This window comes from Rhincodon typus, chromosome 6 (genome assembly GCF_021869965.1).
Source record: "Rhincodon typus isolate 14 chromosome 6, sRhiTyp1.1, whole genome shotgun sequence".
Classification (NCBI taxonomy): domain Eukaryota; kingdom Metazoa; phylum Chordata; class Chondrichthyes; order Orectolobiformes; family Rhincodontidae; genus Rhincodon; species Rhincodon typus.
The window spans coordinates 30,414,410-30,427,788 of NC_063337.1; the positions used below are offsets into that span (position 1 = coordinate 30,414,410).

The window sequence follows — 13,379 nt, forward strand, 5'->3', positions numbered from 1 at the left end:
CTGCAGAGCATCTTGTAGATAGACACAAAGATAGAAGTTGATGTTGCTACTTGACCACATCAGCTAATAAGTGAGTTAGTGAAAAAGCAGTGCATCAAAATTAAGAAATATCCGCCAAAAATCAAGAAGCCCTCAAGAAGATTCCAATAAAAGCCTTTAAAAAAATTTGACTTCTGCTTCCAAGGTTGTTGTATTATGGTACACATGCACCTGCAATGCCAAGTGAAGAACCATGTAAGGATATCAGGGTCTGTTGTGTGTTGGTGGCAGGATGGTATGGTGGGACTGCACACATCTAGCAAAACAATTACATCAATAAGGAAGGAGAACTGCAGAATCACCTTGGTAATTATTACAGGTTGTGACATTCCAGGTTTCTGACACGTCGAGCTATGAGGGAGATCCAGACGATGCTGAACCCCAGGAAGATGAGGGGTTCCTGGAGTCATTTGTCAGGCAGCAATATCCACTTGGATATCATTGGATATTGTTGCATGAAGATCTGACAGAGCTTCCTGAGGGTTTAGGCACCCTGTTATGCTAAGTGTAGCCCACAGAGGCCATGAGCTCTGCTATCTCTCTCTCTTTTGAGCAAATGACATCCTTCCATTGAAAGATTGTTAATTTTCATGGAAAAACACATCCAGCAGCTCAATTAAGGATTTCTAGGCCTGCATTAAAACCCACAAGCCCCTGCATTGTTGATGTTGTCCGTTAGGCAATACCAGTGAGAGGAAAGGACAAGACATCTGGAGTTCCAGTTAAGTTCTAGTTTTATCTGTGGTGAGCAGGGAGATCTAAGCGAAGCTCATGTTGATAGATAAGTGGCATTTATAGCCTTTGCACAACAGGCAGTAGCCTCACACACCTGCACATTCAAAACTCTCTTTGCAAGGTAATGAGCGCACAACCATAAGGAAAGAAGCAAGATCATCAATGTCATGAGGCAGCATTAACAAGAGAAGCGAGAGCTTTAGGTTAGTGTCCCTTAATGGCATTTTGAGGCTAGACACATATATAGGCACTCTGCATACTATTTGCATTCTTTCAAGAGCCTCTGTTGAAACCATAAACACATAGCTTAACTGCATCAACTTTCATTCTGATGCCTCTTATCTATTACTGTCCAGCCTCTTCCGATATCAACATCTGTCCCTTTCCTTCAGGTTCTCCGCCACAATTAGAGGACCTAAGAAGTTAGACATCACAAGTGGTGAATACTTCTGAGAAGGCATCTTCACACTCCCTCCACTCTCAAGCTCCAGTTTAAGTACTCACACTTCAGCTAAGAGAATGGGGTACGGAGACCTTTAATAGTGCAACAGCTACCACTAGTGAGCAGAGTCAGTTTGCTAGAGGAGAACAACTTCTCACTAAGGAGAGACATGTAGACTTCAAGAAGTTGAGAACAAAATCTATTTTATACAAGCAGTTTAATCACACGTTGGAAGGTAAATCACTGAACCATGGTGTAGCCAGATCCACATTTATGCCAGTGCAGGTGGTACATTCCCTTCTTAATGGAGAAGCTCAGAGTTCAGTTCTGTGAAATAGAATATGCATCCAAACTACCAACATTCAAACTTTGGACGAATGGGCGAATATCAAATGGAAGGCTGAAATTGTACATCTCAACTCACTACTTGGGTGCTTCGTGAGAGTGATATTCTGAAGAAGATTCTTTGTCCCCATATGTTTTTAAAAGAATCTTAATTTTTATCTGACAGCAGTGTCAAGAAACAATACTAGTGTTCTTTTTTTAAAATAGGCCTGTAATAACATTTATAAGCAAAATTGCCAAAAGCATTTAAAAAAGCTAGCTCTGAAAATAAAGTTATCAAGAATCTATACATTTTACAGACTTTTTTTTCCTCCAACTTACCAATGGTTCAGCCATAATAATGCGAATCTTTCTTTCAGCTTGAGTAGTAAAGTTGGCAAATATGCTTTTTAAGACATATTCACCTGACTTAATATCAGGGTCAACATTTATGGGCATCATGGTTGGCGGTCCTCTGTCACCCTGTAAGCTGCTCGCAGGTGTTGCTGATGGTTTGATATATCCGTTGCCGACTGGAGAAGCTGGAGGAGAAAAACACAATATTCAGTAAGCTGTCTGAACAACACCTTTAACATACAAACCTTTCTTTTAAATTATGTTTTCAAGATTACACTTAGTTAATATAACAGGTAGCTGCAGTCAAGCGTCACTGCATCTAAGTTGCAAAGTAAGTGATTAATACATTTACTTCTAAAACTTGCCCAATATATATCATCTAGCTTTCTTTTCTGGTGAAGTATTTAAAAGCTTGAGCATTGATATCTTTTAGTGCAACAGTAAAAGAAGCATTCAAAATGCTCCTCTTCCATGTAGTTTATCCTTATTGAGTTACTTGCTTCATAGAATAGGAAGGTTCAGCTAAGTTCAGGCTAAACAGGTCAGGCTAACCAGCATTGCTTTTGAAGAGATGTAGCAACAGGATTTACCAGATATTCAAAGGGACTAAAGTTTGAATTGGGTCAGCCTTGCTTTTTTGGTTTTCATGCATTGCTTTGTGTCAAAGTTAACATGCTGGCACAAAACAGCACGTTGGCCTCTTGCACTGAGGTGGAGATTGAAAAGTGGCCCACATTGTTTATGTTTTTTTGCTGTGATCTAAAAGTAGCCAGTGAACAAAAATCAATTGCATCAGTCACACTGGCTTTGATTTTCATTGGGTAGATTTTCAATCCTGTTGAGAATCTGACAGCCAGATCATTTTTGGACCCTGACCCTCCAAGTCAGCAGTGCTAAAATGCAATTTTATAAGGGGAAACCTTAATTGGCTTGGAGGCAAGTTCAACATACAATTAGGGATAGAAGGTGTGAAGTAGTCCTGGAGGGTGATATTACAAGGCATATGGCTGTCATTACTGGGCTTGCCACTGTCCGGAGGAATGGAGCAGGCAGGAATGCAGCAGTCTTGTAGCCTGATACTCCACACAAGTGACCATATGCTTGCTCCTCCATAATCAATCTATTCGGCTCAAGCAATGGTAGCTGCTTGTCGCTGCACGAACACCTCAATCTGACTATCCTTCCTTACCCAAGATATTTCACAATCAATAATAATACCTCTCTTTACCCCACCTTCCCAGTATACTGCACAGCTGCTGGGGACAAATACGTGCCCAACTCTTCACTCTTACTTACTTCTACTGCTGCACTAAAAGATATCAATGCTCAAGCTTTTAAATACTTCACCAGAAAAGAAAGCTAGATGATATATATTGAGCAAGTTTTAGAAGTAAATATATTAATCACTTACTTAGCAACTTAGATGCAGTGACGCTTGACTGCAGCTACCTGTTATATTAACGAAGTGGGACTTGAGCCTGGATTGTTTGGCTCAGCGGTAGAGACACTTCCACTGTTCCACCAGAACTTTGAAAATTTATAAAAATCACTTTTTCAGACATGTTATGACATGGTTATGTAGCAGGTGGAATTTGAGCCCAGCATTTCTAGCCTAGAGATAGTGACGCTACTACAGTGACATAAGGGCGCTTGTCGCTTTCTGTTTGATTTGCTTAAAATCAACCTGTTCAGACACATGTCCTAGGGAGATCAGACTTGAACATGGACCTTCTGATCCCAGAGATAGGAACACTACAAGTGTTCCTTCTAATTTTCTTGCTGGCTTTGTGGACCTCTGAGGTCTATGCATGGCAACAACTTCCTGAACCAGAAGTCGATGCTGTAGTTGACAAGCTGATGCCAATCACCATGGGCTGAACCTTGGAGCCACTGTGCATGCACAGTTTAGAGGGAACATTGGACACTACTACTATCCTACTAGAACTCTCTTCTGTTTATTTTAGATTTGAAAATTCGACTGTTTTTCTGCAGCTTCTTAATAAGTTGATTAGAACTGTGTAGTGGGTCCCTCAGTGCACTCCCTCTTGAAAAGAAATTCCAGCACATGATCAAAGTGTTGGAAGACTAACATGCACTACATTCAGCATACACCTGCACCAGATCACCTCTACAGACGATTGAAAATTTAGCCTTGTAACTCATCCGCCTAGCAAGAATGAAGTGAGCAATTAATATTGTAAAATTCAACAACTGCCCCATTCTGGCCACTTGTCACCTGGTCCTGATTTTTACAGATCAACTCACTCAGATCAACAAATTCACCTTGCCAGAAACTGGTGGTTGTCTGATGAATATGCAACATATGTCTGATGTCACTGGAATGCCAACATTCTTGAACTGAATCAGAAAGAAGACCAACACAATATTCAAACAGCTTAACAAATTGTTGTGAGATTGACCTCAGAAAGTACATGGCCAGCTGCAGCAATATCTAAAGAGACACCAATCTGCACTCTTTTGGATTAATAGAATCTCTGTGTTTCTCTAATTACTGCATTTGGAATCAATTTCAACGGAATTTAAGGCGGAGTGTTTTTTATAATGGCTAAACCTTAATGTTACTTTTACCTCAAGGCAGCAATCTTCCTCAATACTGTGAAATACTAGTGATATTTGTGTGATCAGAATCATTGGTTATGCTTACATTATGTGGATTAGTAATTTTATATGTATTAATTTTAACCACAATGTGGTGGATTTGTAGTTTGAATATATCCATGCAGTAAAGATTTTCCTGTATTGTCTGGGTGCTGTCAGGGCCGAACAGTAGAATGTATTAACAATGTGAGCATTAACCATAATTTTATCTCCTTCTTTTAACGTTCCAGAATACAGGTACTGAGCAAAATGGTCACTAATGCATTTCAGAGTGCAGGTATGTGGTAGACCTCAGGTATTATTTGGAACATGACAGGGGCAAGTAGTTTGGTACCTCAGAGAGATTGTCATAGAGTCAGACAAATATGGTGCATCTAGCTAGAACAGCAGTGCTGGTATTTATATAATGAATCCCTTGGTGTGGGAGAAGTACGAGTTCATTTTTAGGTTTAGCATTAATTGTTAGTGATTAGCTGACAAGGGTAGAAGCTTGAGGGTGGGGATGAAGGTGATGCGATAGCTTAGATAAGAATGAGGAATGAATGACATAAACCCTTAGTTATTCTAACACCTCTGTATGAGTTTTACTAAAGGGCTTTCCGAAGATTTACCTAGGGAAACCTGTGATTTATAACATGCATAAAATCCCAATCACAGAGTAGATTAAGTTTAAAGTCACCTTGCTGATGAAGACTAGGAAAGGTAGGAAATCAGTGTTTAGATCAGAAAGGTGGCAATTTCAGTGGGAGAATACGTAAGGGAAACTTTGGTTCCGGTCAAGGTGGGGAATGCAGAAGGAGCAGGTGGAACATATGCCTGAGTGGTGACAAGGTTGGGAGGAGATTTGAGAAGGTGCCATTATTTTACATACAAACAGCTGGTAGATGACAAATGGCAACATAAATATGCTTGGGGCAGTCTTTTTGGGAATCCTAATTTCTCTACTATTACAAAAGACAGACTTTGATTGTGTTTGGGACCTGGTTTAAGATATTATTCATTTATGTTTTTTTCCCCAACCCCTTTTAAAAGCAATGAATACCTTCAAGACTGTTATTTCTTGACCAGGTTCACAATTTCACTGGTTTAGGTCAAGATGGTGCTGCTGTCAGCAGTCAAGGCAAGATTGAGTTTGGAGATGCATAACAGTGGTGAAGGTTAACTTAGGACTCGGAGGAGGAGGGTGTGTGCAAAAGCACACAGGATAAACTGAAGAATCATGCCCAATCAAAATTGGTTGCACAATGAAAGACACAAATATTGAAAGTACTGGGATCTGAAAAAGGCAAGGAAAATTCTAGAAACTAAATTGACCAGCATTTGGTAACGTTTTGTGGATGGAATTTTATTCTCCAGTAGTCCCAGTAATGTCCATTGTTTCCCTTAGCATTGTTGTGACTAAAGAGCAGCAGACCATTTGACGGATTGGCAGTTCTTACAAACAGGGCTTCTTCCCAATGGAAGCAGCCATGAACCAACTAACAGCTCAAGGGTCACTGAATCACTGTGGGGTGAATCACCTGATCAGAGTAGGCTCTGTCAAGTCTTTACTGCTGGGGACAGCATCACCTCATCTGCTTAGACTTCTAGCTATAAAACAGAAAATTTTAACTTCCCAAAATATTCAACAATCCAATAGTGAGAGCCGTAGAGAACTGTGCATAGGTCAGCTGAAAGATTTGTAATAATAAAGGCCTATACATTTTGCTGTGCCCAGTGATGCTGGTTAAAAATCAACTAGAATATAATACTAGACCACACCCTCTATTTTGAAATTTAGTGGATTGTATTGCCTAATGTAATAGAATACACTTCTTCCTGGTAATCTCTAGAGTCAGTGGTTATACAGGTGGAACAGAGGAAAGAAAAACAAAGTGCTGGGCTCTGGAGTACTGCAAGTCTGGCAGCCTCTGTGGAGAGAGAAACAAAGTGAATATTTTGGATCCGAAACAATACTTATATAGAACTGAAAATTCCAAATGTTAACATTGTTTTTTTACAGATGCTGCCAGAACTGCATTATCTCTCTTTATTTCAGATTTCCAGCATTCCACAGTACTTTGCTTTGGATTGTTGTCAGGCCCTCCCTTTCAGTTTTTATTTACATTTGTTAGGGGGTGGTGTAACTGAGTGGGAGCAGTGAAAATAATGATATACTTATGTTAAAGTAGATAAGCCTGATTTTCCACAGAAGTAAAATACTGTAAACACTGAAAACCTGAAATGAAAACTGAAGTCCCTGGAATCGCTCAGTAGGTCTGACAGCATAAACGGGCCTATACTCCGTAGAAGGGGCATCAAAACAGTGGCAATGGGCGCATTAAGAAATTAGGAGGGAAAATGCATTAAGATCTTTACCATACATCCTTCCATCTCCAAGGAAATTCTCAGGAAGAGGAGGAAACAAAGATGGCTGCTGCAGGGAGGTGGGTGACCATTAGGACAATTAAGGCACTTAATTGACCACTTTGGGAGCATTTTGCAAACGCAATGCCAAACTATTACCATTGGAATAGCTCCTATTTAATGTGAAATGTCAACCTTCTGGGAGGCTATAGAACAGTTGGGGGGTTGGGAGGTTGGAATTCCAGATTTGTTTTATATACAAGATATTAATTCATTGGAGGCAGTTCAGAGAAGGTTCATTAGGATCTTCCCCAGTATGGAGGGATTTTCTTATGAACAAAGGCTAAATAAGTTGGGACTCTACTCACTGGAGTTTGGAAGAAGGAGAGGTAACCTCATTGAAACCTCATAGGATTCTTAAGTGGCTTGACATGGTAAATGTTGAGAGGACGTTTCCCCTCATGGGATAGTCAAGGACCAGGGGGCACAGTCTCAGAATAAAGGGGCGCTAATTTAAGATGAGATGAGGAGGAATTTCTTCTCTCAGAGGATCGAGACTCTTTAGAACTCTTTGCCACAGAGAACTGTACAGGCAGAGCCCTTATGTATATTCAAGCCTGAGATAGATTCTTGGTCAGTAGGGATTCAAGGGTTACGGGTCATCAATACCATTTTTAAATATATGCTGTGGAGCAGCCACGATCTGAGTGAATGACGGTGCATGTTCGAGGAGGTCAAACAGTCTACCCTGTTCTTATTTCATATGGGCTTATATCTTCTTTCATCTCCACAGCAGTAAGGAGTGAAAGTGCAGTCCTTTTGATTCATCCAGTAATTCAAAGTTGCAGACTTTCAAACTTACATTTCACTGTTACTTTTAATAGCTGGCTCTCTTATAGCTTTGAAAATACTTACATTTTCAGCTTCACCACTCTGCTACCATAATACAAGTGATGGGTGTTTAAATGGTTGCTTCTAACTGCACACAAAGACACTTACGGGAGAGGTAGAAATCACATGAATACATCAAGCTAACCAGTACACTTGGGCATTTACATTTCTCCAAACAATGTTGGTCATCTATACTATTTTTAATTACATACTGTGGAACACTGCCGATTATCAGAAATAATTTTTGGCAGGAAACCTGAGTTGCTCTCAGTTATTTAAATCCAAATCTAATGGATCCAAAACAGTTGCAACGTGAGGCCTTTCAATCATCTTAAAGCAAATAAAATTGAATCAGACAATTAAGATCCTGTTTTCTTACAGAATCCTGCTGTTACTAATTCATTTGCACTCGCATCGCATGGGTAATTTGATACTGTCAGGTGCTGGCTCTTTATTTAGCACAGCAGCAGCTATCAACACTAAAGAAAATGAATTCATTTCATACAAGCTTGCCAGACCTGAATTCAATCTCCCTGAGTAAATAGGCTGTTGGACTCCTTTCATTGACACATCCATTTATATACAGTTAAATTATGCACTTAAAACTATAGCTTCTCAAATTGGCCCATGGGGTATCAGAAACTGCAGGAAAAATGTTTTGAAACTTTACATCCAAATACGGAATTAAGAGATTTTCATTTTTAAAACAGAAATCAACACCAAATTAAATCTAATGGTAGCTGTTAATGTTCCAAATACCAACAATTACCAAAAAAGAACAGTGGAAAAAAACCAAAGTAACCTTTAGGCCAAAGATTCACCTTTGAAATTGGACATAACTGGTGCAAAGGCAGCCACTGGATAATTGGTTTTTAATTTTATCTGCACTGCTGTGATTTAAAACTACAGGTGTATTCACCACATCATTCCAAAGGCCAGGGTGAACAGTTAATTTTCTAATTCAAAGCAGTAATGTAAAATCATTTCATTAATTTGAAATAATTTATTTTACAGTCTTTGGTTATTCCATAGTTACACTGTAATATTAGTGATTCATTTTATTGTTTTATGGTTGCTACCCTATTTCGCTGGATAACCTTGAAACAACTTTCAAATTTTCTTTTGTTGCCTGTAGTTGATACAGTCTGTCTCACACAAAGATTAAAAATGCAAGAATACAGAATACCTACCAAGCCCTTTTATCAAGCTGATCACAGTGGCTTTTCTCCAGCAGGTTGCTGTAATCTCCATTAGATCCAGATTATGTGCAATGTAATTGCTATAATTCTTTTCAAGCTAAAAAGATGTATCTAAATATTTGCTCAAGCATGTTGTCACCCATTTCCAGTGGTAAGTGGCACAGAACATAAAGTTTGCCAATATTTTAGCATTTTTAAAAAAAAAACTGTTCTGACGGGACGTTTTATTGCAACACAGTCTATGCCTTTCTGTTCGGTAGTTGAGCTTTCCACAACTGAAGGTCAGAGAAAGGACAATTTTTAGCTGAAGTACATGATGATGGACTACAACATGCATAGTGGCTGAACATCTATATTTATCTAGTACATACTAAGCTGTGGATTACTAAAATGTCTAAAAGTGTAGATGGCACTAGTGCAGTTATCTATTAAAAACAGTTGTTACTCTCCAAAACAATTTCAAATATTCACTGTACTATTTAAATTAAAGAATTAAACACTGATAATTGTATATGTTTATTATTGCTAATATAACAGTAATTAACATACCAGAAGTTTCACAGAATCACAGTGCAGAACATGGCCATTCAACCCATCATGTTGGTATTAGCACTCCGACTGATCTTTAGGACTTTGTGCCATATCCGGCCTTTCCTGTAACCCTGCACATATTTCTAGATATTTTTAGTCAACCTGCTCAGCTATGTCATAACATATCTCTGGAGTAGGTGTGTCTTACACCGAGGTCTATACATTATTTGAATAGAAACAATCATTAATAACCTCTTAAATGCCTTGACTGATCCTGTCCTGCCACACTTTCAGGCAATGCATTCCAAGCACTAACCACTGGCTACGTGAAAAGCAAATCTTACATGAATTTACATGAACTCATCCTTACCCTTAACAACTTCTCCTTCAACTCCACCCCACTAACCTCCGGATTCAACGTATCATTCTCCACTTCCTACAGACTAAGAGGGTGGCCATGGGAACGCATATGGTCCCTAGCTATGCCTGCCTCTTCATATGAAACATGGAACAGCCCCTCTTCCGCTGCTACATCCCCCACATCTTCCCCCGCTACATCGATGACTGTGTCGGTGCTGCCTCGTGCTCCCACGAGGAGCTTGAACAGTTCATCAACTTTACTAACACCTTTCACCCCAACCTCAAGTTCACCTGGACCATCTCCGATACCTCTCTCTCCTTCCTGGATCTCTCTGTCTCCATCTCCAGTGACCGCCTGATATCTATTTCAAGCCCACCGACTCCCAAGGCTACCTAGGTTACACCTCCTCTCACCCACCTTCCTGCAAGAACGTGATTCCCTACTCCCAATTCCTCCGCCTTCGCTGCGTCTGCTCCCAAGATGGGGCGTTCCACTCCTGAGCATCCCAGATGTCCTCTTCTTTCAAGGACCGCAACGTCCCCCCTTCACTGGTCGAAAATGCTCTCAATCGCATCTCTTGCGTTTCCCGCACCTCTGCCCTTACATTCCTCCCCACAACAAAAACAAAGACAGAATTGCCCTTGTCCTTACGTATCACCCCACTAATCTCCAGATTCAACGTATCATTCTTCGCTACCTGCAAACTGACTCCACAACGAAGGATACATTTGCCTCCCCACCCCATCTGCCTTCCGTAGGGACCACTCTCTGTGACTCCCTTGTCCGCTCCACACTCCCCACTAGCCCCACCACCTTTCCCTGCAACCACAGGAAGTGCTACACCTGCCTCTCCACCTCCCCCATCACTTCCATCCACGGAACCAAAAAAAAAAGACTTTCCATATCAGACAGGTGTTCACCTGCACATCCGTTAATGTGGTCTACTGCTTCTGCTGCTCCCAATGTGGCCTCCTCTACATCGGTGAAACCAAGCGGAGGTTCAGAGACCGCTTTGTAGAGCACCTGCGCTTTGTTTGCGACAAACGACAACACCTTCCAGTTGCGAACCACTTCAACTCCCCCTGCCACTCCCTGGACGACATGTTCATCCTGGGCCTCCTCCAGTGTCACAATGACACCACCCGGAAACTGGAGGAGCAGCATCTCAAATTCCACCTTGGGAGCCTACAACCCAACAGTCTCAATGTGGACTTTACTAGCTTCAAGATCTCCCCACCCCCGGCCTCATCCCATGACCTAGCCTCCCTCTCATCCCCACCTCCGTGACCTGACACAACCTGTCCGTCTTCTCTCCCACTTATCCGCTCCTCCCACCTCACTGACCGATCCCCACCACTGCCGACCTGCACTCACCTATCACCATCCCACCTATCTTCCCCAGCCCCACCCCTCCTCTCTATTTATTTCAGAGCTCCCTTCCTCCTCCCCCATTTCTGAAGGGTCCCGACCAAAACATCAGCTTTCCTGCTCCTCTGATGCTGCCTGGTCTGCTGTGTTCCTCTAGCTTCATACTGTGTTATCTCTGACTCCACCATCAGCAATTTTTACTATCTCTTACATGAATTTGCTGCTTTTGCAGATTGCTTCATATCTGTACCCTCTTGATCTCAATCCCTTTACGAATCGGAACAGTTTTCCTTATCTACTCTGTCTGGATCCCTCATGATTTTGAAAATTTTAATCTAATCTCCTTAGCCTTCTCCTTCTCAAGGTAAACAATTCCAGCTTTGCTGCTACATTCGCACAACTAATATTTGTCTGATCCTGATAACTGAATCATTCTTGTAAACCTCTTATCAGACCATAACACATAGGAACAGAAGCGGACCAGTCAGCCCATCATGTCTGCATTCCAGCCATTTCACGAGCCCATGGCTGATCTGATAATTATCAACTCCACTTTCCTGCCTTTTCCACATAACCCTCGATTACCTTACTGATCAGAAACCTGTCTATCTTAGTCCTGAAAATACTTAATGACCCAGGCTCAACAGCCCTCTTGTAACAAATTCAACAAATTCATAACCCTCTGAGAAGAAATTCCTTTTTAGCTCTGTATTAAACCTGTGACATCTTATTCTGAGATTATGCCCTTTGATCCTAGACTCACCTACGAGGGGACACAACCTTTCTGCATTTACTCTGTCAAATCCTCTAAGAATTGTTTATGTTTCACTATGTTTGGTTATCAGTCTTCTGTATTCCAATGAGTAGAGACCTAATTCACTCAACTTCTTGCCACATGACAGTTCTTCCAGACCTGGTATCAGTCCAGTGAACATTCCCTCGACGGCCTCCAATATCAATAGATCTTTCCTTAGGTAAGGGGCCCAAATATGCTGAGAATGTTCCATTCCCTTTGAGATTGAGGCCAACCTCAATCCTATGCCTTCCCAATTACCTGCTGAACTTGGATGCTAGCTTTTTGTGATTCATGGATGAGGACTCGCAAAGCCCTCTTTCTGTAGCTTTCTGCTGTCTTTCACCATTTAAATAGTATTCAGCTCCTCTATTCTTCCTGCTAAAGTATTTAACCTCACATTTTCCCACGTTATATTCCATCTGCCCAGTTTATGCACAGTCAACTAACCTGTCTATATCCCTCTTTAGACTCTGTATCATCCTCACCATTTTTGTGCCATCCACAAGCTTGGTAATAGTACATTCACTTTCCTCATCCAAGTCATTAAGATATATTGCAAATAATTGTGGCCCCAGCACGGATCATCTTATGTACTCTTATCAATATGTTCACATTGCTGAAGGATGGTACCCTGAACTGTACACAATACTCCAGCTAAAATCTAACTTATGTTTAATGCAAGTTTAGCATCAGCTTCTAGTTTTTGTACTCTATATCACTACTGATGATAACTAGGATGACGTATGATCTACTACTGCTGTTGTCATCTGTCATGCCACCTTTAATCACTAAAGCACATATACACCCAGGTCCTTCTGCTCCTACGCATCCTTCAGAGTAGTACACTTCATTTTAAATTGTCCATGTTCTTTCTATCAGAATGTGTCACCTCAGACTTCTCCACATTGAACTTCATCTGTAGCCTATCAGCCCATTCCACTAATTTGTCAATGTACTTTTGAAGTTCTACATTGGACTTCTCACTGATTACAATTTTTGTATTATCTTCAAATTTTGAAATTATCCCCAGTACACCAATACCCAACCATCAGAAAAAGCAAAGGTCCCAAAATTGACCTCTTGCGGTTGAATTAAGAATATGTTGACAAGTTTAGAAATCCCACAGGAAACTCTAGAACACGGAGTAAATACTAGAAGCCATTGTCAATTTTTTTCCCCATAAGTATTTATTACGCTCCTGCAGAAAAACACAATGTCAAACAAGAACACTTCTTGAGTAAAATTATTTGTGATACTGCAACAACAACTAACGGGTGGTTTTTGTTTAATGTAATAAAAAGGTTCCAAGGCAATTCACAGGAACATTGAAAGATAAAATTTGAAACCACGAGATATTAACGCTTGTGGTCA

The 13,379-nt window shown here is 40.7% G+C and overlaps 1 protein-coding gene across 1 annotated transcript in view; it reads right to left on the bottom strand.

Moving 5' to 3' along the window:
- The window catches only part of LOC109918532 (protein furry homolog), a 269,885-nt gene that overhangs the window by 236,986 nt on the left and 19,520 nt on the right, over positions 1 to 13,379 (bottom strand). The window contains exon 2 of the mRNA XM_048598115.1: positions 1,883 to 2,082. Within this exon, the coding sequence (XP_048454072.1) occupies positions 1,883 to 2,082 (200 nt within the window). The remainder of the gene's footprint in view (positions 1 to 1,882; positions 2,083 to 13,379) is intronic.